The sequence below is a fragment of the Pelophylax lessonae genome (assembly GCF_965119305.1).
Source record: "Pelophylax lessonae genome assembly, chromosome: 5".
NCBI lineage: Eukaryota > Metazoa > Chordata > Amphibia > Anura > Ranidae > Pelophylax > Pelophylax lessonae.
The window spans coordinates 90,112,570-90,139,388 of record NC_138772.1 but is presented as its reverse complement, the minus strand read 5'-3'; the positions used below and the strand labels follow the sequence as shown (position 1 = coordinate 90,139,388).

The following is a 26,819-nucleotide window of genomic DNA, read 5'->3' as shown; positions in this document are numbered from 1 at the left end:
AATAATTTTCCGTTTACCACTTCCAAATCTTAATTTCTCACCCTAGATGCCAATTTTACGCTGCAGTTTTCAGATGTAGATTTAAAAATAAATATATCTAATACATATTTTAAATACTGTTGTGCAGATTTAAGTGGGTTGAATGTTATCATGATGCCCCATGCGAGAGGAATAATATGTTGGATGTTTTTAACTGGATATGATGCTCAGACCATAATGTTTATAACTGTCTATAAGCACTTCCTGTTGCCTATCGTGTATGCGTAAAGTGGTTGTAAAGTCAGAAGGTTTTTAATCTTAATGCATTCTATGCATTAGGATTAAAAACCCTAGGTGCAGCAGCCTCCCCCTCAGCCCCCCTAATACTTGATCCCCCATCTCTATCCAGCGATGTGCTCGACTGCCTTGGCTGTTTGAGACTATCCCTCCTGATTGGCTGAGACACAGCAGCGGCGCCATTGGCTCCCGCTGCTGTGAATCACAGTCAACTTATCAGGAGAGGGGGGCGGGGCCAGGGCCGGGCCACAGCTTTGTGTCTAAGTGGACACAAAGGGCAGTGACTGGGGACCCCCATAGCAAGCTGCTTGCTGTGGGGGCACTCGACAGGAGGGAAGGACCAGGAGCACCGCAGAAGCACCCCAGAAGCGGAGGATCTGGGCTGCTCTGGGCAAAACCAACTGCACAGGGCAGGTAAGTAAGATGGTAAACAGAAATGTTTTGACAGTTAACCAAAAATATGGGGATGAGCTCAGTCATGTTCAAATCTATTCTGAACCCTTCCTTATAAGTGGATCCTCCAGAAGCCGTCGCTGAATTTTGCCAATTTGGACCAAGGCGTTACCTGCCCCACAACTGTGCAACTGTGGGTCAGGGAATGCCCTGACCTCAGCCAATTGGCCAAGTACAGTTGACTCTGTCTGGTGGACTCAAACATGCCTGAGCTCATCCCTATTAAAATATTTAAAACTTTATTAAAAGTATTATAAAATAATTTCTCTTGTCTAAGGGATGTCGCAGTCAAGTTTTATTTTACCTGTTTAGTGTATCTAAAGTAAAGAACGAAGCTTTTCAGATCTACTCAGCTCTGTCAAAAAAGGAGGTTTTACTACCACCAGCAACAGAAAAAATTAGTTTTTAAATTAGTGTTTAGCCCTGATGCACTGTGCCCTGGTGCTTAGCTGCAGGGAGAGGGCAGAGATGCTCTGTCCTGCCCGGCTGCTGTCAGGCTGTCAAAATCTGAGAGTCTGACAGTTGCTGCCACTAGACGGGGCTGGTCAATGCACCTCGCTGTATAAACATTTAGGGCAATACGTGCTGGAAGATGAATGGCTGGGACGCAGACAACTTCCATTCTGAGCATTTGTCTATGGGTGCATACTACCCTTATCCTTCATACAACTAGGTGCACCGTCCAGCTGCAGTAGATCTCTGCCTCTCATAGAGTTTGAGGCTGATGACAGCAGGCTGGATGTGACAACTGTGCTCTCTGCCTGCAGCTAAATGTTGGAGCTCCTTGCATCAGGACTATGAACCTAGTATGCATGAGGCCCTAAAATGAACTTTCCTTTACCTCTTGAGTTCAGTTTTAAAGGACAAATGCAGGAAATAAAAACAAACATACTTAATTTGGCAGATGCTGCATCTATCCCCCTGCCACCTCTACACCCATAACTGAGCGATCAAAGACCACTGATTGCTTTGTTCTTGGTCTTTGGTGAGCGGAGAGCTGGTGACTGTTAGTCAACAGCTCTGTGCTCTTCCCCTCCAGCGCTTACAGGAGCACTGGGCTGTGGAGGGGGCTGGAGTGGCTGGCTCAGGTGCTCAGTGAGGCGGTGAAAGGCTGAGACAATTGCTGGTCCAGTCATCTGGGTGGATCCTGACATTAAAGTTGGGATCTCTCCAGAGCCTGGACCAGCTGAGTGACGTCAGGCTTTAGCCCACTGCTGGCTGAATACGGGTCACAGAAATGCAGAATGAAGTGAACTTCTGTGACCCACAGGAGAAGTAGGGCCAAAAGACATTGGTTCCTACTTCTCCTTTTAATATACACTTTAAAGCTAAACTATCACATACCTAAGCCTTCCATTAAAATAAGTTTCAGGTAAAAACAAATGACTAAGCATAGGTTACCTTCAGTGAAATGTATATATCAAGATGATCAGCAGTTCCAGGAAATAAAGTCATTTGACATTTAAATACTTTGTTTAGTGAGGCCACACATGGCATTTGACGACCAATAAGGGTGCTTGAAAGGGTTGGGGTGTAGTTCAACTTTGCCTAAAAAGGTGAGATTTGATATAAAGTTAGCAGCCTATTTGGTATGATCTCCATGTGGTTTTGCTTTGCTTTTTTTAAATCATATTCTCAGTTTGAATTGTCCAGATTTCTGACCGGTTTTGTTTACATTTTTACTGAGATATCAAATTGTTCTCAAACTTTTGGGTATTATAAGATAAAAAAAAAGGTTAGCACTGAAACATATCTGCCAATTAGTTGTTTGCCTTAATATGGGGATTCAAGCCAAACTTATTATTTTTTTTTTTTTTTATCTGATACAGGTGCTGAAGGATTGGGGTTTAGCATCACTTCAAGAGATGTTCCTCTTGGTGGTTCAGCGCCAATCTATGTGAAAAACATCCTCCCCAGAGGAGCTGCTATCCAAGATGGCAGAATGAAAGCCGGAGACCGACTGCTAGAGGTACTGTTGCTACTTTGATTATGGTAAACTCCGTTCTTAGTGGAACTAGAGTGAAACCACTGTTTTTTTTATTTTTTTTGGATGAAGTAATGAAGAGTTAAGATATTGTCACTTTTTCTTGCTGGTTTCTTGTTTGAGAGAATCTTCATCATTCCTGTTGTCACTGGAACTATAGAGATGCAGACAGCAATAAAAACCTAGGTTCTATACTTTCCATGTGCTATTGAAACATCCAAAAGTTTGACTGGAGTTCCACTTCGAGTACCTAACAATTGTAGTGAAACAAAAATTTAGATTTAATTGTGTTTTTGAGACTTCCATTAGGTGTTGCATAAATTGGAATTAAACCCTCCTATCGTTTTAAGCCAAGGAAGCTGTCATCTTAGCCTTTGTTTTTTTTCTTTTTTAAACAAACATTTTTATTTATCTCAAGAATAGTTTAAATTACACACAATAACTCAACGTGACACAGATTACAGTTCAGGGTATAACCAGGTACAAGTCATCACAGTTTAATCAATCAGTATAAAATCAGATCCGGAGAGAGTCTGTACAGTAGTCTACCAGCATAGTCATAAATGTCACAATAGATGTGTAGGCATAGCAGGAAAAACCATGGAGCAGTGGAAATGTGGGGGAGGGGGGGCCTAGAGCCGGGCAGGGGCCAACTCTTACTCTCTCCAGGTGTATATATTGTGAAGAAACACCAATTACCCATCAGCTTAAGTTCTCATCCAGTGGCCCCTCACCATCTAAGAAATTTAATAACACCCACGGCTAAAATATGTGAGTTTATACAAGGGCAAGACTGAATTGATCAAGGCTCTCCAATGTGAAACCCTGGGGGGGGGGGGGGGGGGTCGTTCAGCTTCCATTTGATATGATCACATTTGATCAAAATCGCTTTCCTTGCATAGAACGTAAGATAGAACACAAAAAGTTTCTTGTGTGTTAGGGGAAATTGTATTGCAGAGTCCCAGTAGAAGCATTCATGGTTCCATAGCTATAGAGAGAACTCCCATTCCCTGCATCTCAGCCACTATTGCTTGCCAGTATTCTTGTATATACGGACAGGACCACACCATATGTCTAAAGGTGTCTGTTTAAACGCATCCCTTGGGACATTTATCCGATTGAGTAGAGTATATCCTGTTGACCCTCTGGGGAGTATAATATGCCCTGTGGAAAATTTTTAGCTGAATAAATCTATCTCTTGCCGAAATCATCCTGGGCACATACTTCTGAAGGCCCTCCTCTCAGTCCTCAGCGCTAAGCGTGGGATATCATTGTTCCATATAGAGAGCAGATGGGTGCTCCGGCCCGCATCCCTGCTAGCTATTCTAAGATATATTGAGGACAGGATTCAATCTGTGTTTCTGGGGATAAGGACGCGCTTCACCACATTGGGGGCCAATGCTATTTCGGCTGGGAACTGCGACTGAGCCGCATGCCTCAGCTGCAAGTAACGTCATCCAGGATGGGAGATTGAAGGTGGCTTTTAGGGCATGGAATGGGCGTAATCTTCCCTCAGTCATGATATGTTGAAGCTTTTTAATGTTCTATTGGGTCCATAGACCGGGGTCTGGAATAGTTTGGAAATGTGGCAACTGGGGATTTCCCCATATTGGGGTATGAGGTGAAATAGTGTTAAGGGCACTCACTTTCGCTAACACCTTGAGTGTCGTGCGCATCAGTACTGTCATTATTATGTGGACCTTTGGACCTGGAAATACCAGTTCGCTTAGTGCAGCATAGGATCGCTGCACTGCTGCCTCAACCCCCACTGCCGGATTGTCATCTTAGCCTCTGTTTAACCACTTCTTGACCGGAAGGTTTTACTCCCTTAATGACCAGGCCATTTTTTGCAATCTGGCACTGCGTGACTTTAACTGTTAATTGCACAGACATGCAATGCTGTAACCAAACAAAATGTATGTTCTTTTTTTCCCCATAAATAGAGCTTTCTTTTGGTAGTATTTGATCACCTGCGGTTTTTTGTTTTTTCTGATATAAACGAAAAAAGACCAAAAATTGAGAAATAATTAAATTTTCTAATTTTTCATTTTGTCATTGGAATTATATATTGCTCCCACATGCCATGAGTATATCTGGAATTATACCCCAAAATACATTCTGCGATTAGGTCGCACGGTGCCACATGCGCCAATTACAAAATTAAAAAGGTGACTAAAACGTGACGCGCTTGTGTAACAATTGTCCACGTATAAATGGTACCCCTTTCCGAATAAGGGTGACATCAAGTCCCAAACAACCTTGCCACTGCTCCCCATGTAGTCTGGGCAGTTGGGGAGCTCCACATTGCTATCTTTTCCCTTGTAAATCCGGAAACTACATGTATAGCCTGTTGCCCTGTCAGAGAGCTTATATAGCTTGACCCCCCATATCTGGCACTCTTACTGGGTAGAAACTGTTTGAAAGCAAGGTGGCCAGAAAATGTATTCATGGGCTCATCAATGCAGACCACTGTAGTGCTGGTTTGACTATGACCAGGATGTACTAGGCCGCTGGTGCTTGCCAGTTCACCAGAAGGTTGAGCAGGACTAGCACTGACACTCTGCTGCATACGAGAACACTGCAATTGTTGCACCTCAGCAACAGAACGGGCAGGGACCCCTACTCCATCATCAGAGCTATCTGTCAGGGTGCCGCTGCTCTCTACAGGTTTGAATACTGATCCTGATGCTAACAGTGAGGCTTCCCCATCGCTCTCATCTGTCATGCTCAGCATCGTGTAGGCCTCTTCACTAGTGTACCTCGGTTTGGACATTTTGGCCAATAAATTTTAAGGTACCTAGTGTGACTCACAGGTAAAAAAGCACCTGGTTGTCGAGGACTGTTTGATCCGCTACCAAAAAATGTAACTGCTTAGTGCTAACCGAGATCAGGCCTGACTCTGCTAACGCTTTGGTTTAGTGTGCTGTGTATTGGAAGTGACAGTGATATGCTGATTCTGCAATTCTTGGGGGGGGGGGGGGTGCGCTAAACGCAGGTGCTGGCAGGTGTCGGGGCTGGTCCTGCTAACGCTACATTTTGGGAACACTATTCCAAACTATTGGGGATGCTAGTATAGTTCTGAGCAGATCAAAGAAATTGATCTGTTCAGACACTATACTAGTAATGGAGGTGTTTAGTGTGTGTGTGTCACTTACAATCAAATGGTTAAAATGTATTACTAAATACGTGGAGGGCAATCACACGCTATCCTGGATTGACGCTAACGAATGTTAACGCTAACTAAAGTCACTTGTGACACTAATACAGTCATCTGAAAAAAGATCTGTACACTACAATAGTGACACTGTGACGGGCCAGTGAAGGGGTTAACTATGGGTGATCAGGGGTTATATCTTTATTAGGGGATATATACCTAAACCTATCTGGGACTACCACTAACTGCCTCAAATTAACTAAAGTCACAAGTGACACTTAATACAGTGATCAGTAAATGTATCTGTATACTGTATATAGTGCCTCTGTGACAGGGAGTGAAAGGGTTACCTGGGCGATGTTCGAGGGGTTAAATGTGTGCCTATGTGTAGTGCTTGTGTACTCATGGTAGATGTTCTCTCTTCTCACGCTGGAACCGAAAAGAGCTCCAGCAGAGAAGATTGCATCATATTCTGTGCCTGTGTTTACATTACTCAGGCACAGGAAGTTCTGCAATTGGCCAGAACCGATCACCAGGTCCAGGCCTAAAATTGTTAGCCTGAACCTGATGACTGATCAGTTCTGAACCGAATCAGAACACACCCTCCCCCAGCCGATCATACGACCGACATACAGGAACATTGTTTCTTGCAGCCGAGCCACCTTTCTGCGGTATATCTTCGGGCGGTCAACAACTGGTTAATATACAACTGCCACGATGCTGCACATGTAATACAAAAAAACTATCAGCGCAAACCTATTATATGTGATAAAATAACTCAACACCAATTCACTGTGCATAAATCAGGTGTGTGAACTTATAAATCAATAGTGGTGTCCGGCAGCATGCACCAATCGTGTTTCACAAATCACAATAAACTATAAATCATACAAAAATGTGATGCGCCAGAAATATAAAATCAAAAAGTGATGACAATAAATCATATCCAGTTCATAAGGCACATAGCAATGTGTGTGCTTCCAATAAAATGATATAAAGAGTGTCCCGTGTTCAGATGAAGAAAATCCAGTGATGAAAACAACTTGTAATCACCAATATAGTGAATCCCTCCACCAGGTGAATCAGCCTCTCACCTTTCTGAAGGACCCAAACGGGCCAGCAATCACATGTATCATTGATCAGACTTCCAGGAAAGAGCCACACTATATTGCACCTCGAGGGATCCCGGGACATATAGAAAACAGATGAAGAAATCTAGTGCTCTCCGCTTACTAATGAGGGTATGCTTTATTAGAGAAAGGCAGAGAGACTCTGCGTCGGCCACGCACGCTCCGCCCCCCTATACGCGTTACGTCGAGCGTAATGCTCCTTTGACTTCCCCTACCGAGGAAGTCAAAGGAGCATTACGCTCGACGTAACGCGTATAGGGGGGCGGAGCGTGCGTGGCCGACGCAGAGTCTCTCTCTGGTAACAGATCGCTGACATCGATTATACAGCAGGCACAGCTGAGTGCCCGACAAATGTGAGTTGATCTGCCTTTCTCTAATAAAGCATACCCTCATTAGTAAGCGGAGAGCACTAGATTTCTTCATCTGTTTTCTATATGTCCCGGGATCCCTCGAGGTGCAATATAGTGTGGCTCTTTCCTGGAAGTCTGATCAATGATACATGTGATTGCTGGCCCGTTTGGGTCCTTCAGAAAGGTGAGAGGCTGATTCACCTGGTGGAGGGATTCACTATATTGGTGATTACAAGTTGTTTTCATCACTGGATTTTCTTCATCTGAACACGGGACACTCTTTATATCATTTTATTGGAAGCACACACATTGCTATGTGCCTTATGAACTGGATATGATTTATTGTCATCACTTTTTGATTTTATATTTCTGGCGCATCACATTTTTGTATGATTGATGCTGCACATGTGATCAGTTATGACACCAACCATTGGATGGTTTGACAGCGTGGATGAGAGCACAACCCAGTTTTTCTAAACTTTTAAATGGATGGGTTTACTTCCCCCTTTAGAGTGGAACTCTACCCATAACAACTGGATAAAAAATGCTGTTCTTTAGTAAGGAAAATGCATTCCAGATTAAATAAGTATGCTACCATAATTAGTGTGTGCTTTAAATTGCCTCCAGCATTTCTCCTTTTTTTTTCTTCCTGGAGGCTGCCATTTTTCTGAAGCCAAGAACCCCTTAAAGCTGTGTTCCAACCACCCCTCCAAAAATTAAAAGTCAGCAGCTACACATACTGTAGCTGCTGACTTTTAATATTAGGACACTTAACCTGTCCTGGAGTTCAGCGATGTCGGCACCGCAGCCGATGTTTCTATTGGCTGTTGGGTGCTGCCGCTGCCATTGCCGGTAAGGGAACCTGGCAGTGAAGCCTTGCGGCTTCACGGGCGGGTCCCTACTGCGCATGCACGAAGCGCACTGTGCATTCGGATTGGCTCGCGGTGGGGGAAGGAGGAGGGAGCCGAACTTCCGAGGGACCGCGCCTTGGTACCGTCTCTCGGAAGTGGGGAAGGGTACCTGTCAAAAACAGGTACCGGTTCCCCCCCCCCCCCCTGAAAGGTGCCAAATATGGCAACGGAGGGGGGGGGGAGGAAACAAATTAGCAGAAGTTCCACTTTTGGTTAGAACTCCGCAGTAAATCATAAAGCAGGCCTAAACCAAACCTATCAATTTAACAGTTTAAAATAACAGTTGCATTCCTCATCCAAACTGTCAAACCATCAAATGGCTGGTATCCTAACTGATCACATGTGCAGCAATATGGCAGTTGTAGATCAAACAGAAGCAGCTTCCTTGACCGTAAAGAATAAGAGGATTTCATTCTGCTTTAATGCTATTAGCGGATCAGCCTCTACAAACTCTGCAATGCCTAAAATGGAGAGCAACTGAGCATGTGCAGAACAGAATGAGACAGTGTATTACTGGATTTAAAACAGCATAGACACTTAATTTTATGTTTTACATAGCTATACCTGCAAAAGGGACCAGACTGATGTGATCTAGCAGGACTTAAAGTGGAGCTCCACCCAAAAGGGGAGGCTCCACTTGTTTGCCTCCTCCCCCCAGCTGCCACATTTGGCACCTTTTTGGGTAGCGGGTACCTGGTTTTGACAGGTACCTCCTCCCACTTCTTGATGACTTTGCCGCAGGAAAGTCACCCAGAAGTTTGACCCACCTCCTCCAGCCGCTGCCGCCGGGCCATTCACAAAGCGCAGCACGCTTCGCACAAGCATAGTAGGGAACAGGCTGTGAAGCGACAGCCGCTTGCCATAATCCCATGTAAAATCCTACAGGCTGGTTGTAGCCAAGTTGATTAATCGATCAACTTGGGTACATTCAACCTACCCATACATGGCTCAGCAGGAACCTGCCAAGATTTAAACCATACAGTTGTGCTCACAAGTTTACATACCCTGGCAGAATTTATGATTTCTTGCCCATTTTTCAGAGAATTAGAATAACACAAAAGCTTTTCTTTCACTGATGGTTAGTGTTTGGCTGAAGCCATTTATTATCAGTCAACTGTGTTTATTCTTTTTACATCATAATGACAACAGAAACGACCGAAATGCGAATCAGCAGTGTTCAAACTCTGATCAAGAAGTGGAAAATGAGGGGTTCTATTGAAACCAAACCACGGTCAGGTAGACCAACTAAGATTTCAGCCACAACTGCCAGGAAAATTGTTAAGGATGCAAAGAAAAACCCACAAATAACTTCAGGTGAAATACAGGACTCTTTGAAAACATGTGGTGTGGCTCTTTCAAGATGCACAATAAGGAGGCTTTTTAGGAAAGATACCGGCTGCATGGTCTTGTCGCCAGAAGAAAGCCATTACTATGCAAATGCCACAAAGTGTCCCGCTTACAATACGCCAAACAGCACAGAGACGAGCCTCAAACCTTCTGGCACAGTCATTTGAAGTGATGAGACCAAAATTAATCTTTTTGGCCACAACCATAAACGCGAGTCAACAAGGCCTATGATGAAAGATACACCATTCCTACTGTGAAACACGGAGGTGTATTGCTGATGTTTTGGGGATGTGTGATCTACAAAGGCACAAGAAAATTTGGTCAGATTTGATGGCAAGATAAATGCAGTATGTTATCAAAAAATACTGGAGGAAGATTTGCATTCATCAGCCTGGAAGCTGCACATGGGTCATACTTGGACATTCCATCATGACAATTATCCTAAACACAAGGCCAAGTTGTACTGTCATTGGCTACAACAGAATAAAGTGAAGGTTCTGGAGTGGCCATCTCAGTCCCCAGACCTCATTATCATTGAGCCACTCTGGGGAGAACGCAAACGTGCAGTTCATGCAAAACAGCCCAAGAATTTACAGGAACTGAGGGCTTTTTGCCAGGAAGAATGGGCAGCTTTACCATCTGAGAAGATAAAGAGCCTCATCCACAAATACCACAAAATACTTCAAGCTGTCATTAATGTTAAAGTGGCAATACACAGTATTAAGAACTGGGGTATGTAAACTTTTGATCAGGGTCATTTGGGTAGTTTCTGTTGTCATTATGATTTAAAAACAGTAGACACAGTTGATTGATTAATAAATGGCTTCAGCCAAACACTAACCATGAGTGAAAGAAAAGCTTTTCATTCATATTCTCTGAAAAATGACCAAGAAATCATAAATTCTGCCAGGGTGTGTAAACTTATGAGCACAACTGTATATGGCTGGCTTAAGCCTTAAAGCAAGGTAATGAAGAAGTGGATTGTAAAATCATCACTCTACTCTCTCCTTTTAGCAACCTGTTATGTGCCTAATTTGCTTACACTGCTGGCCTTCCCTCATTCATTGAGCGCTGCTTGCACTGAATGAGAAAGATTCAGGGACATTTTTGTTTGGGGGGGGGGGGGTTGGACCCCAGATAATGGAACTGTGTTTTATTTTTCTTCAATACTTGACTGGATTTTAGCTTTATGCTGCTTGAACACCGTATACTTTCTGTGCTTGTTTGGGCTTTCTCTGGATTTTTTAACTCCCAAAAATACTGCAGGTTTGATTGTCCTCTACCCAACTTAGTGCATGATTGTGGTAAGGATATTAGATTGCAAGATATTTAGTGGCAGCCACTTCCGAACTACTACTATCCAATGTTGTGCGTAATTATATCCAATGTTGTGCGTAATTGTGATATATTGAATTGTAAACTCCTTGGGGGGCAGCCACTATAAAGTGTTGCTGAGTATGTTTGCTTTACATAAATGAATAACATTAATATCTGCATATGAGAACAAACTTGCCTTTTAAACAGTCAATCACAAGGCCATGAAAAAAGCCCTGTGTTCCTTCATGGAGCTTCCAGCACTCCACAATAAATCTAGGGATGCTGTTGTACTGATCTATTCATTACCCACTGCTGCCAGCTCTTAGAGGAGAATGATTTTAGCAGAAATCTCCACCATACAAACCTGCAATTCTTTACTATCTCGTTGTTTGCCTAGTAATTTACTAAACTCTTTCCTTTATTTTTTTCTTTTTACCACATATACTTCAGCAAGATGTAATAATATCGAGTGGTATTTCTAGTTGTGTTATGTTTCATAGTGTGCTTATGCTTACAGCCAGAGAAGCAGTTACTTTTTCTTTGAGATATCACCTCCCCGCATGCTGGCTGGACTCAGACTCCCTTTGGCTAGGCTTATTGTCACATCAAAAATGGCAGTGCAGTGTCTGAACACTGGGAATAGTAAATCATGGACTACCTGTCCTCCCCTCCCACTGTGGCTGCCCACAGAACAGGTTTTTAGTGAATGTGCTGCAACTGTGAAATGTAATTAGGATTGCTATTCACGGTGGCCTGTGGGATCTCAGGAATACTCTAAAATAAGATCACAAGGGGAATTTTATTAAATGCCACATTTAAAAGAAAATTCCACGGGTTGAGGAAGTGAGCAATCACTCCAAACATTAAAAACCACACTGATATTTTTATAATAAGCACTGATTTAGGCCACAGGAAGCCATGCATATGAGCAAGGTTATGTGGGAAGCAAGGTGACCTAATAGCATCGTTGCTTAATAGACTTTAAGTGGTCTATGATGTATAATAGGTTTTTTACATACCTCAACAATTACGCTATTGGTAACTCGCTGGGGGAGTTAATGGCTCCATCACAGCTAATTGTAGCTAAATTGGCCAGCTTGGAAGAACTTTTCAGATTGTCATTTGTAAAATGAATGTCTGTTCTAGTGACCTATCGTTACTTTTAAATATTACAATTATTTTCAAAATGCACAAACTTCTATGCTGTATAAGTGCATACAAAAGTGATTGTAAACCCTATTTTTTTAAAAATAACAAACATGTACTTACCTGTTATGTTCAATGGTTTTGCAAAGGGCAGCCACTTTTCTGGGGTCCCCCGCCTGCTCTCTCAGCTCCTCCTCTTTTTACTGTGCAACCATAGGAAGCCACTTCCTATGGATCCATAGAATGCATTAAGAATAAAAAATAAAAACCTTCTTCATTTACAGCCACTTTAAGTCCATACTGAAAACTGGCATAGTTATTTCTAAAGCATGTTACAGCAGATTAAGGTCCCCGCAACATGCATGGATGGATCAGGATCTTGATGCTGACAAGCAATACCATTAATTAATCTCAAGGTCCCAAATGCTGGCATTAGACATTTGATCACTTATAATGTTTGAATTTTTTTTTTTTTTTTAGGTTTTTCTTTTCTTAAATGATCAACCCTATTTTGTAAATTTAGAAATAAAGGATTGCATTAAAGCAAAGTAACATTGACTAATGCCATTAAAAAAAAAAAAAATATATATATATATATATATATAATGTTCCTGGATGGGAAGTTGGTGGGGCTTAGCCCCGAAGTCATGACGATAAAATTCCTATTGACTAAGTAAAACTAGTTTCAGATTGGTGTACAGAAGAGACTTTGGGTAATCAAGGTATTAATAGAAACCTTGTCCTGACTTCTTGTAGCAAACATTTACTGTTAACGTAATAGGGATTTACTAATTTTACTAGTAATGATATCAGTCATTTCTAAATACAGGAGTAAAAGTATAAAAAGTAAAGTATACACTAGTCCATTTTAATTTGCAATTTTGAGCTTAAAGAACATTGATTTAATGGGGTCAAATTGACAATAATTTTGGACCTCCTAATTTTGGAGTGATGAGAAAACTCAAAGGAGTGGGATATATTTTTTTTTTCTCAAACAGACACATTTTTTAACAGTGTATGTGGTTTTTGGTCAGGAAATGCCACTTGCTCCAAATTCAAATGGTAAAGGCAAACAAAAAGTTAAACTAGTTTTGAGCATTTGTCAAGCTGTTGAATTTACTGAAAATTTTCATAGAAATTTTCGTATGAATATTCATACAAACATTTGTTCAAAAATCTACTAGTGTATACCCAACTTAAGTCACTTTTGTGGGTGTAACCAATATTTGTGTGATTGCTTTGACCATTACTTTCGATGCATTGTCTAAATGGTGGCACATTTTAACTTTGAAATGCGAAGCCCTGTCGATGTAATGTTCCCTTAGTTCTATTTTACGTTTCAATGGAGGCTCCTGTATACACCTGTTTAATATGAACTGTAGTGTCAGTCAGTTCACACACACTGCACATAATACCTGTCCTTAGGCATGTGCATCAAACACTTGATGGCGCATTCATGTAAACATGCATTTAGATCAAGTAGCCTCTGACAATGCAATATTAATTTATAATAGAATGGCCAATTTTGATTTCAAGGAAAATTTTGAATCAATTTAAAAATTGGACAAATAAGAGTCTTTTGTTTTGTTAGGTGAATGGTGTGGACCTAACTGGAAAAACACAAGAAGAAGTTGTATCATTATTAAGAAGTACCAAAATGGGTGGTGCAGTGAATCTCTTAATCCTCCGACAAGAAGAGGCTTTCCACCCCAGGGAGCTGGTGAGTGTGTCCTGCACATGTTTCTTCTGATTGCACAGGTGTACTGCAGAAAACCTACCACTGACCATGCAATTAAAAGTTAGATCGTTTTTATCCTCATGTAGGCCTAACCACTAAAATTAAGCCTTTTAGAATGTGACTCGATCATCCCTACCTTATCAGCTTTAATGAAAATCATGTCTCAAAATGCCTGTCTTCGGACAATTCAAGTGATTACACCACTGCTTGATTGAAGGGGCTATTATCATTCCAAAAATCATGGATTGCTTGGGAACCTTCTATGCTCACTATTGTTTTATGATTGCTGATTATTTTTACCGATTGTGTATAATTTTAGCAAAGCTTGGAAAAGAACATTACTTTACCCAAAATGTTTTGTAAGAGGTCTAAAAAATAAAATAGAAAAAAATGATTTTAGTGCAGTAGTTTTCAACCGTCCGATTTGTGACTCGTGTGACTTGCATTCAGACAACAGGGAATTGCTTATTCTGTTTTATAAATTTATATAATTATAGTTTATATAATGTATTTTTTTTTTACGGTTCTCAGAAATAGATCTCAGTCAATCCCCTGGCTATCATTAAATCTTGGTGTGCCTCTAGATACAGCGGGTAAAATAAGTATTGAACACAACACCATTTTTCTAGGTAAATCTATTTCTAAAAGTGCTATTGACATGAAATTTTCACTGCATGTCCTTAACAACCCATGCAACACATACATACAAATAAACCAAAACAGATAAGTTCAGAAATTAGGTAATGTATTAAAAAAATGGAATGACACGTTAACAGAAATGTATTTAATACTTCATACAAAATCCTATGTTGGTAATGACAGCTCCAAGACACCTCCTTTATGGAGAAACTAGTAGCAGGCATTGCTCAGGTTGGATTTTGGCCCATTCTTCCACATTAACAGTCTTCAAATCTTGAAGGTTCTGTGGACCTCTTCTATGAACACTGATGTTAAATTCTTTCCAAAGATTTTCTATTGGTTAAGTCAGGTGATTGGCTTGGCCATTCTAGGAGCTTTGTTTTGTTTCTTTGAAACCAACTGAGAGTTTTCTTGGCTTTGTGTCTGGGATCATTGTCTTGATGAAATGTCCACCCTTGTTTCATCTTCATCATCCTGGTAAATGGCGGCAGTTTTTAATCAAGAATGTCTTGGTACATTTGTCAATTCATTCTTCCTTCAATAACATGAAGTTTGCCTGTATGCTGAAAAACAGCCCTTCACCATGATGTTCCCACCTCCAAACTTCACTGTTGGTATGGTGTTTTTGGGGTGATGTGCAGTGCCATTTGAACCTCCAAACATGGTGGGTATTATGGCATCCAAAGAGTTACATTTTAGTCTCACCTGATCAGACTATATTCTCCCAGTATTTCACAGGCTTATCTAAATGTTGTGCAGCCAATTTTAAATGCGCTTCAGAATGCTTTTTTTACAGCTAATGGAGTCTTGCATGGTGAGCATGCATACAGGCCTTGGCAGTGGAGTGCAATACTTATTGTTTTCTTTGAAACCGTTGTATCTGCTAATTCCAGGTCTTACTGAAGCTCTCCACAAGTCCTTGGCTCTTGGACAACTCTTCTGATAATTCTTTTCACTCTTTTGCAAGGAGCTTCTGGTTCACTCTTTTGCAAGGTTTACGGTGAAATTATGTTCTTTCCACTTCTGGATTATGGCCCCAACAGTGGTCCCTGGAACATTTAGAAGTTTAGAAATGCTTCTGTAACCAATACCTTCAGTATGTTTTGCAACAATAAGGATGCAAAGGTCTTGAGCGCTTTACTTTTACTCATCATGAAACGCTTCTTGTGTGACACCTTGTTAACGAGACACCTTTTTACAGGCTATCAGTTGGGACTGAATCTGCCGATTTTTAATTTGCACTGACCAGGGGCAGGATTGCTTTCTAATTACTGATAGATTTCAGCTGGTGTCTTGGCCTTTAGTGCCTTTTTGCACCTCCCTTTCTTCATGTGCTCAATACCTTTTCCCTGTGACATTCCTTTTTTATTACACTTGATTTCTAAACGTATTTCTTTTGGTTTCTTTGTATTTATGGATTGCATGGGCTGTTATCGACATGTGGTGAACATTTCATTTCCATAGCACCTTTAGAAATATATTTATGTAGAAAAATGGTAACATGTTCAATACTACTTTTACCCACTGTATAAGTAGACAGTTGGATGTCCAGATACAAATTGGCCACCTCCAGACATGTTACTTGGCCGTTACTTCCATAAACACAGACCCATGGTTCTGCAAAGTGTGTTTATGCGTATGCAGAAGGATGGGATAGAAATGCAATGGGACAGTGTTTGTCTTTATCCTGTCCAATTGCTATCAGTCAGGAGTGTCTGACATTGTCCTTTTTAATCTGGCCAAAAATGGCCTTTTGATAGCGGTAGGTGGATTCTCTAATGATGGTCTATAAATAGCTGTACCTCCTCATATTTCCTTATGTAAATGTTTGTTTGGCACATAATAGCTACTATGTTGATAGTAACAGTCAGTAGAGAACCTAAAGTTAACAATTAAATCTAGAATTTGATATATACCATTCCACTAAAAATCAGTCAACCCCCCCTGTCCACACAACCTCTCAGGCCCACTAACATAAGTATCATAAAAATGATGAGCTATATATCCACTATAAAAACACATCCAAAACCCTGCGCTCAGGTGAAAAATAATAAAATAAAAATACAAAAAGAAAATGTCACTGCTGCTACCATAAAATGCAAAATTTCCCAATACAGCTTGTAATAAGAGCGTGCATTTACTTTTCACTCCCACCATTACTTAATATGGGTCTGTGATCAATTGTCATGGACTCACACCTTCATCTGGCTCATTAACACTCAATAACATAAGGAAGAAAAATAAATAGCTTCCCCTGGTGATAAAGTCGATTGGGCGAATGGTGTCAGTGTGGTTACACGGGAACTGGAACTGACGTGGCGGGAGTACTACAGCATTTCGGATGTGGTGAGAGAGACTGAGGCAATCTTGCTCTATACTGCCTGACTCCATTTGTAATTTAACCCCTTCATGCCTAAGCCTTTTTCTGACACTTGTTGCTTACAAGTTTAAATCAATATTTCTCTTTCGTTCATTGACGAACACAGCTCCTGGTATTCATAACCATTGAGTTATACTGCCCCCTACAGGAGTAGGACACTAGGCAGAAAAAAAGAATTCTGGCTACACCCATGGGCAGTTCTAGGGGGTATACTCCCTCTCTCCGCTATAGCCAGTTTTTTTCTGCCTAGTCAGGAGTAAAGACCTAGTTCCTTGCTGGGATCTTTGGTCCTGGCAACATTTTTTAGATAGAAAATGTTTTCCTCCTGGATTTTTCCTGTGAGATGTACAATCAACTGCCAGACTGGGTGACGGGCTGGATAATCTAGATCCAGTGGTCACCCCAGTCTGGCCAGCGAGCGCACGCTGGCCAGGAGACCCCAGCTCCACGCTAGCTTGGTCGCGACATAGCGCCACTAGATGGCGGCTGGCCTGCGAGTTAAACTCCTTGTGAGGTTGCATACGACCAGGTCTCAGCCAGAGTCGCATCGTACCTCCTGGCCGCCAGCCACCTATTTGAAAGGAGAGGGGTTCTGTCTGGAGCGATGACCACCTGGTTCCTGGTTTAGTGAGTAGCTGTTCCGCTTTCCCCTTGGAGGGTTTTGGGGTGGACATGGACCCCTCCTTGGGACTTTCGATCCCCCAGGTTCCTCTCCTTCCCGCAGGCACCCCCTCTTTCCGAGTCCCTTATCCTGCCCCCCCTTTTTCACATATGCAGGGACTGTTTGGATGGTCTGGCCACTTTCCTGGGGTAAGGGGAAGGGAGCTGACTGGCTATGGGGGCCTGGGGGGGCGCACCACCGGTGACCAGATGATCGACTGGGGGGGGGGGGTGTTGTACCTGGTGGGGGCTCCTGCCAGGGCCTTCTGTCCTACCTGGATCTGTCCTTGAGGCCTGATCTCCCAATCCTGGGTCCATGAATGCCTCGTGGGGCTGCTATTTTGTTACAGCCTGTGTGTTCTATACACGGCGGCCATTTTGCTGTGGTTTGACATTGAAAATTGCGGCAACCATGATGGTGAAACCCTGTGGGCGGCGATTATGGCGGTGGTAGCCTCTTATCCCCTGGTGCTCACTCCTGGATCATTTTACTTCCTGATCGCCGCACATGTAGTGCAGATTATCCTGGTGGCTGCAGGTGCTTGTCTCTGTGGGTGGGGAGTCTGGTGGGGTCCTCTTCCTCTCTGCTGAGGATCGCTTGGTGCTTTGTGCCTGGCGACCGGGTGGTGCTGCCAGCGTGTTGGGGGTTGTCTCTTAGCAGTGTTTTACACTTTTTTTGTAGGATCCCCTTGGTGACTCATGGAGTCTTTGGAGCACATTTCCCCACCTGATCCCCTCTCCGAAACTGCAGGGCCTTCCAAGTCCCAACCATTCATCCATGCACTGACGGCACTCCCAAAGTCCCTTGTGTCCCGGGTTGAGGTGGCTTGCGGGCTACAAGCTAGCAAAAGCGCCCCCTACCTTCCTGAAGCTGCTACGGAGGCACAGGTACCCTTTGGCACTCACAAGCCATCCAGAGTGGCCAAGGTGTTTCCCTTCCCTGCCTATTATGACAGACTTGTCGTTAAAGCGTGGGGAAGACCAAAGCGTCCCCGTGGGTCCCTAAGTGCTTTGCTAGGCGTTACCCCTATGAGGAGTCCCTTCTTAAGAAGTGGACTGTGCAGCCGGTGGTGGACCCTCCGGTCTCCAGATTAAACAAGGCAACCATGACTCTGGTTGAAGAGTCCTCGGCCTTTAAGGAACCTGCTGACCAAAAGGCGGAGGCTGTGGATTGCCATATGTACGCATTGGCTGTTTTGGCAATGAGGCCGGAATTCACCATTGCCCTAGTGTCACAAACTCTGACCGAGTGGGCTAAGCTCTTACACCGTGACCTTTGTCGAGCTGGCGGACCAGCTGGTCCAGGGGCTGCAGTTTATCTATGTTGCCTCTTTGGATGCAGCTCCCCTGAGGGCTCGCCTCTTTGTTTTGGCAGTGATCCCAAGGTGTGTCTCTTGGCTCAAGTGCTATGCCAATGGGGGATCGTGGTACTGGGCTTCTTGGACTTTTGTAAGCAGAGTCTCCCTCTGCTCTGGTGGACAACCTGGAGATCACAATCCAGACTCTGCTGGAGTTCGGCTGGATTTTGAACTTTCAGTTCAGAGTTCTGCTCTGGTTCCGTCCACAAAGCTGGACTATCTGGGCCTGACTCTGGACTCGGCCTTAGCCAGAGTGCTCCTTCCTCTGGACAATCTCCAGAAATTGCTGGCTGCAATTTCTCTCCTGCTGTCCAACAGATGGTTGTCCATCTGGACTTGCATGCAGGTGCTGGGCCTGATGGGGTCTACCTTCGAGGTGGTTCCGTTTGCATAGTTCCATACGAGGTCTCTGCAAAGGGAGATTCTGACCAAATGGGACCGGACTCCCCAGTCTCTGGAATATCAGATCCCGCTGAGTCAGAGAACAAAGGAGTCCTTGGTATGGTGGCTTCATTCTCTAGGGCTTTGGCTGGGAAAATCCTTCCTGCTCTTGAATTGGGCAGTGGTCACCACGGATGCCAGCCTGTCTGGCTTGGGAAGCGTCCTCGGCAAGCATTTTGCTCAGGGGATCTGGACGCTGGAAGAGTCCAGACTACTGATTAATGTCTTGGAACTCAGAGCGATCAGACTGTGTCTGGATCATTGGACGGATCGTCTTCCAGTGCACATTCAGTCAGACAATTCCATGGCCGTGGCTTATGTCAATCTTTAAGGGGGCAGAAGAAGTGTCCTGGCGGCTCTGGAGGTAGCAGGCATTCTAAGGTGGACAGAACGGTTCGTTCCAACTCTCTCTGACTTATACATTCCCGGGGTGTAAAATTATCAGGCGATAATGGTGATTCCAAGGGTTAAGGGGGTTCTTCACCTCTGTCCATTGTTCCTTTCAAAGGTTGTCTCTGATTTCCATTTGAATGAAGACATTGTGTTGCCTTCCCTGTGTCCCAGGCCTAAACATCCAAAGGAAATTGCCTTGCATGCCTTGGATATGGTCTGGGCAATTAGGGTGTACCTGGCAGCTACGGAGTCTTTCAGGAAGTCAGACTCTCTATTTGTGCTCACGGATGGACATCGAAAAGGATTGCCGGCTTCCTCTGCGACCATTTCCAGAAGGATCAGACAGACGGTGGTTCAGGCCTATTCCATCAGGAGTCCGGTTCCTCCTTTCCCTGTCAAGGCACACTTTACTAGGGCGCTTAGTGCCTCCTGGGTCTTCCGTCATCAGGCGTCAGTGACGCAGGTTTGCAAGGTGGCCACCTGGTCTCCAGTGCACATTTTTAAAAAGTTTTATAAAGTGGATGTTTTGGCATCTGCGGATGCTTCTTTTGGCCACAAGGGTTTGCAGGCTGCTTTTTAAAGGACCTGGTCCTCTTTGAGGGTGTATTGTTTTTTTCAGGTGGGCTCCAATTGTTTGCTTGAGCCTCTGTTGCCTCGTTGGCTAATGTTTAGCCTTGGGAATTTTTTGGTTCTTCCCACTCCTAATGTTTAACACGGCTTTGAGAGGTCTCAATAGTTATGAATACCAGGAGCTGTGTCCGTCAGTGAACAAAAGTGAAAATGGGATTTTTGACTTACCGTAAAATCTAAGAAATGGATCTTACGGTAAGCCAAAAATCCTATTTGTATCCTAGAAAATTTCTTAGAACCCCCAAAGATTATCTATATATATATATATATATATATATATATATATATATATATATATATATATATATAATGTAAAAAATGGACTGAGATACACAACAAATCACCTCCCCCAATCACCATATTTAAAACCTTTTTCCACCAAACACAAATCTAAAGAACTCCAAGCAAACAGCTGAATACACAGATGAAATGCTGTACATATAAGGATGCGATTTTATCTGCCAAAGGATTTGTATTAAGGTCTATCCAGGCCTGATCTTTACACAGCTCTGATGCGCACAGCCTGGCAGGTGGGAGCATGAACAGAGAGAAGGAACAGACTGAAAAGCTTATCACTTGGTTACTCTCCTCTCCACATCCTCCTCTTTAGCTATAACACACCTGATTAGCTCCTTTACTACTGCTTTACCCTCCCCTTCTCTAAGCTCTGCTGTACAGTAGACCACAAGAAGCTTGATTACAAGTCAACTTTTAGGCATTTACCCTGCTTGCATTTAAAAAAAGTTGCATTTAATGATGTATTAATAGAATACAAAGCTGAATTATTGTGAACATTTTTTATCGGCTGTAAAATTTTGGTAAGGTGCTGGTATGAGGCTTTTATTTATAAAGCAATGCACAGTACAAAACCCTTAATGCAGACCACACCAAGTAAATCCATCTTGTACTACTTGGTTAAAGTGAGCTCTGGTTGGTTACTATGTTTTTTTTTTAACTTATTTTCATCCTTTTAACTTTTTTATAACGTTAGTAGTTCTTCTCTGTTATTTGCTTTTCAAAACCCCTCTAAGGGAATAAGCAGGTAGACGGTAAGTTTTATCCATTCCAGCACAGGTGGCACCTTGAAAAAGCATTGGGAACACAGAATCAACAGTTTTATGTTTCCTCACCAGAAAGTGTCAAATATATTTTATTTCCTCCAGAATAATAGAGAAACCATTACAACAGTCATGTAGATGGTTTTTCTTTCCATCTGCTTTGCTTCTGCCCTGGCGGCTTTGGAAGTCTTCGCTGCAGTCCTATGATTTGTGTGAACTTCACAATCAGCACTGGATGAAGAGAGCTGGCAGTTTTTATTGTGCATCAAGCAGATGAGCTTTCATTCACAGTACAGCTGGAGTTTTGAATGTAATTTAGCTGCGCACAGTCTGTGACAACTGTATTTGACTTAGTGTCAGTGACAACTAGTCACATGGCTGGCCTCCGTTTTTTGCTGTGTGTTGGCATGATGTGTGCGACATACCCAGATGGTGAAGCTAATCTGATCTTTTGATAAATGACTAATTTTCTTTGTTAAATATTCATATCCCTTAGCCTGTCTTTTGATTCATTTCTCAGTCTGTCTTTTCTGAGGAGTTAGCTGAAAAAGCTATCTATGCATACGTATACATTTCTGTGTCATTTCTTCCATAACAAATGCTGTATTCTGTTCTGCATGGTCTTCAAAATGCATTTTAGCATACATTAAAGCAGAGTTCTGGGCCACATTTTACACTTTCCTTTATGCATAACTTTTTTGTATGCTAAAAACGTTTTTGCTATTTTTGATTCAAATTTTTCGGTTCCTTTACCTTATTTTTGCTGAAAAATTTCTTCACTTCCTCCTTATTGCACTGCGGCTGCCTATGTCATTTCCTGCTTTGCATTTGCTCCGGAGTCAATCGGCATCACCGGCTTGTAGCAAGCTGTGGGACTCGCTTGTGATGCACTGCGTATGTGCGAGAACGGGAGGTGCATGCTGGGTAGCCAGCATGCACAGAATCCCGGTATAAGAACAGTGTGGCTTCAGATGCCCAGACTGCAGATGGCCGCTCTACACAGGAGAAGAGTAAAGTAAGTGAGACATACTGCACAAAAACAAAACTGGGGACAGTTTACTGGATAACTTAGTGTAAATGCACAAGCCCTAACTATACTAGGGGTGTTTTTAAATAAAAAATAATAATTCAGCGGGAACTCCGCTTTCATACACCACATCATACATATGTTTAGGGGGGTCATGTAGCTGTCTGAAGAGACCACAGAGAAATTAAATCTCTATTTCTCTAGCGCTCATTGACAGACGTAGTCCTCGGTGATACACCACCTTCGGGTTATGTTGCCTCCACAGGAGCAGGACTAGACAGGAAATTAAAAAGCTCTGGCCACACCCTAGGGGCAGTCCCAGAGGGTATATCCTCTCTCTCTCTGCCTCAGCAAATCAGTTATTTTCTGTCTAGTTAGGAGTAAGGACCTAGATACCTTGCTGGGATCTTAAGGTCCTGGCAAGAATTTTTTTCTTAAAGGATTTTTAGACAGCTTTTTTTCTCCAGTGTTCCTGTGAGATCTTCAAGCAAGAAAGCTGAACTGGGCGACGGGCTGGGTGTTGAGATCCGGTGGTCACCCCAGTTCAGCCTACGAGCGCGTGCAGGCCATAGCTCCGCGCTGGGTCGGCCGCGACAAAGTCCCATTAAAAGGACTGAACCCGCGAGTTAAACGTCTCGCTGAAACGCCAAAGACCATGAGTCACGGCGTCCGTATCGGTCGACAGCCCTCCCGCCCCGGTGGAGAGGGGTACTGTCAGGAGTTGGTGCCCGCCTGGTTCCGGTATGGTGAGTAGTATGTTCCCCCTTTTTCCCTGACGGGTTTTGTGGTGAACACGGGCCCCTCTCTGTATGGTAAGAAAGAGTCCTTTCTATCCTATAACATGTCACAAATCCTCCTACTTTGAGTGTGATTTTATGTGTGCAAAAGCCAGGAGGCTTGGTTTGGGAGCTAACAATCTAATGTATACATGTTTAAAAGATGTAATCTGTGGCATTCTGGGAATCTTATGGGTTAAGTATAAGCTACCTACCAGTCAGAAGCCACGGACATGTAGACTGCCTTCCAAATCAGATCTCCAGCTATTAGCAGGCCTCCCGAACGGCCATGCGGTCCGCCAGGGCCGGTACCGCCAACCACGCCATATCCCCATGCAGAGAGAGTGTTGTGTGCCCTGCAGCACACCGCTATTCAGTATAGGCCGCCGCCATTTTTTTTGCTGGATCGCACGAGCCGCCATTTTGGCGTAGCCTCGTGTCTCCAGCATGGGGGCGGCCATGTTTGAGGTGATCCTACACCTCGTGGAGCTTGGGGGAGGCGCCGGAAGGCGTGCAGAGGGGCGGAGCCGCCTCCTTTTTTCCTGGGCAGCCAGCCAAAAGACTTCCTGTTTGTCAAGACAGCGCTGTAAGCTGTTGCAGTTTAACTCTGAGCATCAAGTGGTGAGCCTGGGGGTCTATCTCTCTCTCTCTCTCTCGATCGATAGGGATCCCTAGCAGGTAACACTAAGGGGCTTTTTGTGGCGCTGGGGGTCAGAAAAAAAAAAAAAAAAAAAGTTTTTTTCTTTACTTTTGAATTATATTATCCAGGAAGTAACTGGAGTTATTATGGACCCTGCCACACATATTCCCCCACCTGTTTCCCTCGAGGGGGCCTCGGGACCCGCCGGTGCACAGAGTATAGAGTCATTTACAGCAATTTTGGAGTCTATGGTGGCTCGGGTGGAGGCGGCCTGTCAGGGACGGGGGTCAAGGAAGCGACCCCCGCCTACCCCTATACTATCTGACACCTCTGACTCAGATTCAGAGATGGTCACGGCAGTTGCAGGTTCCTCTGCAAGGGCTGTTATCCCAGGTAAAGCCCCCTCAGACAGTGATGAGGACGCTTCTTCTCTTGCTATAATTCAGGAAGAAGCATTGGTGGACGCACTAGTTGTGGCAGTGCAAGAAACCTTAAAACTTGAGGCTTTACCGGCAGAGGCAACTGAAACAGAGAGGCCTTTTGGGACTAATAAGCCCATCAAGACGGCGAAGGCTTTTCCTGTACCTAAATGTTTTGGTAATCAGATTAAAGGAGAATGGGAGCATTCTAAACGTACCTTTACTATTTCCAAGCGTATTGCTAGACGCTATCCGTTTGAGGAATCCATCATTAAGAAATGGACGGTACCACCAGTCGTGGATCCGCCTATTTCCAGGCTGAATAAAGCCACGGTTATTCCAGTGGAGGACACTTCGTCCTTTAAGGATCCGGTGGATCGAAAGATAGAAGCAGAGTCCCGCACTATCTTTTCTCTGATAGGGTCAGCATTTAGACCAGTAATTGTTATTGGTCTAGTTTCCCAGACACTTACGGAATGGGCGAAAATGGTACGCCAAGATCTTAGGGGGAAAGATATTCCCCAGGAGACATCTGATTTGATGGAACAGATCATACAAGGGCTACGGTTTATCTGTGACGCAGCCTTGGACACTACTCCCTTGTTAGGGCATGCATCTAAGTTAGCAGTGATCCTCAGACGTGTGCTGTGGTTAAAATGCTGGTCAGCTGACCTAGGTTCCAAAAAGACCTTGACCAATCTCCCTTTTCAGGGGAATCGTCTATTTGGGGCCAACCTAGATGAAATCATTAAGGATGCCACTGGGGGCAAGAGCACTTTTTTGCCACAGGCTGCAAAAGCTAAGGGACCTCGCAACAAGCGAGGACCTTTCTTTACCGCCCATAAAGGGCGCCCGGCTGGTACTCCCGGGAAAGGCAAGACTCCTCCAGGAGGGTTCAAGAAGGGCTGGTCGGACAAGCAGAGGACCAACCCAGCCAAACCCGAAGTAAAGGAGTACACAGCCTGAAGGTGCGCCCCCACCCGGTTTCAGGGTGGGGGGACGTTTTCACCGGTATTCAGGACATTAGATCGAGCATCAACCACTACTACCGGTGCGATTCTTCCCTTCCAACATTTAAGTACCACAGGAAGCGGTAGTTACCGTTCCCTGAATAGATCTTTTCCTTTACCTTTTCCTAAGATTAGTCCCGATACCTCACAGGAATCGGATCTGATTGACCAGATAGGCCAAGTAGCCTCTAGTCGGGTGACTTCGGTCCCTGAGGTTCAACCAGAAAAGATCACCTTTCCTGATAACAATCAGGTATCTGATAAATGTGTGGAAACAGAAAACGACCAGACTTTCTCGATGGTCGGGGCCAGATAGCTCTAGGGATGCCTGGTTCAGATCCAATCAGCGCCAGTGGTCCTAGAAATTCTAGGCTGGCCTCCTCAAGTCGGCCTGGCCGACTTGGACATGTTAGTCGCAGACGTTCCGTGGGAACTTCGTCTCAGGGAGTGTCTGTGGTCTCAAGGACCAATTTACCTTCGTGCTTTACAGTCGCTGGTTTTAATGGCCTGGCCATTGAGACCCAAGTACTGAAGGACAGAGGTTTGTCTACTTCAGTCATTCCTACCCTTCTTAAAGCAAGGAAAGCGACTTCCAGCAAAGTCTATTATCACACATGGAAGACTTATATTGCGTGGTGCGAATCTTTAGGATTTCCTCCACGTACCTATTCGGTGTCTCGAATATTGGCCTTTTTGCAACAAGGGGTTGAGCAGAAGCTAGCCTTAAGCACCATCAAGGGTCAAGTTTCAGCATTAGCAATCTTCTTTCAGAAACCTTTAGCTACCAAATCCTTGGTGCGGAATTTCATCCAGGGGGTGCGGCACCTGGCTCCTCCAGTCTGCGCGCCCTTACCGCCCTGGGATCTTAATTTGGTTTTGTCGGTTCTACAGAAACCTCCCTTTGAAAACATCAGGGAGATTCCCTTGCTTACTTTATCCCAGAAGGTGGTCTTCTTGGTGGCTATTACTTCTGCTCGCAGGGTGTCAGAACTGGCTGCATTATCATGCCAGTCCCCATACCTAGTGATTCATAGGGATAAGGTAGTACTTCATCCTAAGCCATCTTTTCTTCCTAAGGTGGTTTCAGATTTTCATCTGAATGAAGATATTGTACTACCTTCCTTGTGTCCTCAGCCCAAGCATCATCGGGAACATGCGTTGCATTCCTTAGATGTGGTTCGGGCAATCAGGGTATACCTGAAAGCTACGGAATCATTCCGTAAGACGGATTCACTTTTTGTGATCACGGATGGCCCCAGAAAGGGTTTGCCTGCATCTGCCGCTACCATTGCCAAATGGATTAGACAAACGGTGGTACAGGCTTATTCTATTAAGGGTCAGAGTCCTCCGTTCCCTGTTAGGGCGCACTCCACTCGAGCGCTCAGTACTTCCTGGGCCTTTCGCCATCAGGCGTCAGTGGTCCAGGTATGTAAGGCGGCCACTTGGTCGTCGGTACATACCTTTACAAAATTCTATAAAATTGATGTGACGGCATCGGCGGATGCCTCATTTGGCCGCAAGGTTTTGCAGGCCGCAATTTGAGGAGACCGGTGGTCTACCTCGAGGGTTTTTTTCTGTTTGA

At 43.9% G+C, this 26,819-nt stretch overlaps 1 protein-coding gene across 9 annotated transcripts in view; it reads left to right on the top strand.

The window, feature by feature from the left end:
- The window catches only part of PARD3 (par-3 family cell polarity regulator), a 901,610-nt gene that overhangs the window by 419,686 nt on the left and 455,105 nt on the right, over positions 1-26,819 (top strand). For all 9 annotated transcript variants that reach the window (XM_082258262.1, XM_082258264.1, XM_082258261.1 and 6 more), the window contains 2 exons: positions 2,559-2,698; positions 13,660-13,788. In XM_082258262.1, coding sequence (XP_082114388.1) covers positions 2,559-2,698; positions 13,660-13,788 — 269 coding nt within the window. The remainder of the gene's footprint in view (positions 1-2,558; positions 2,699-13,659; positions 13,789-26,819) is intronic.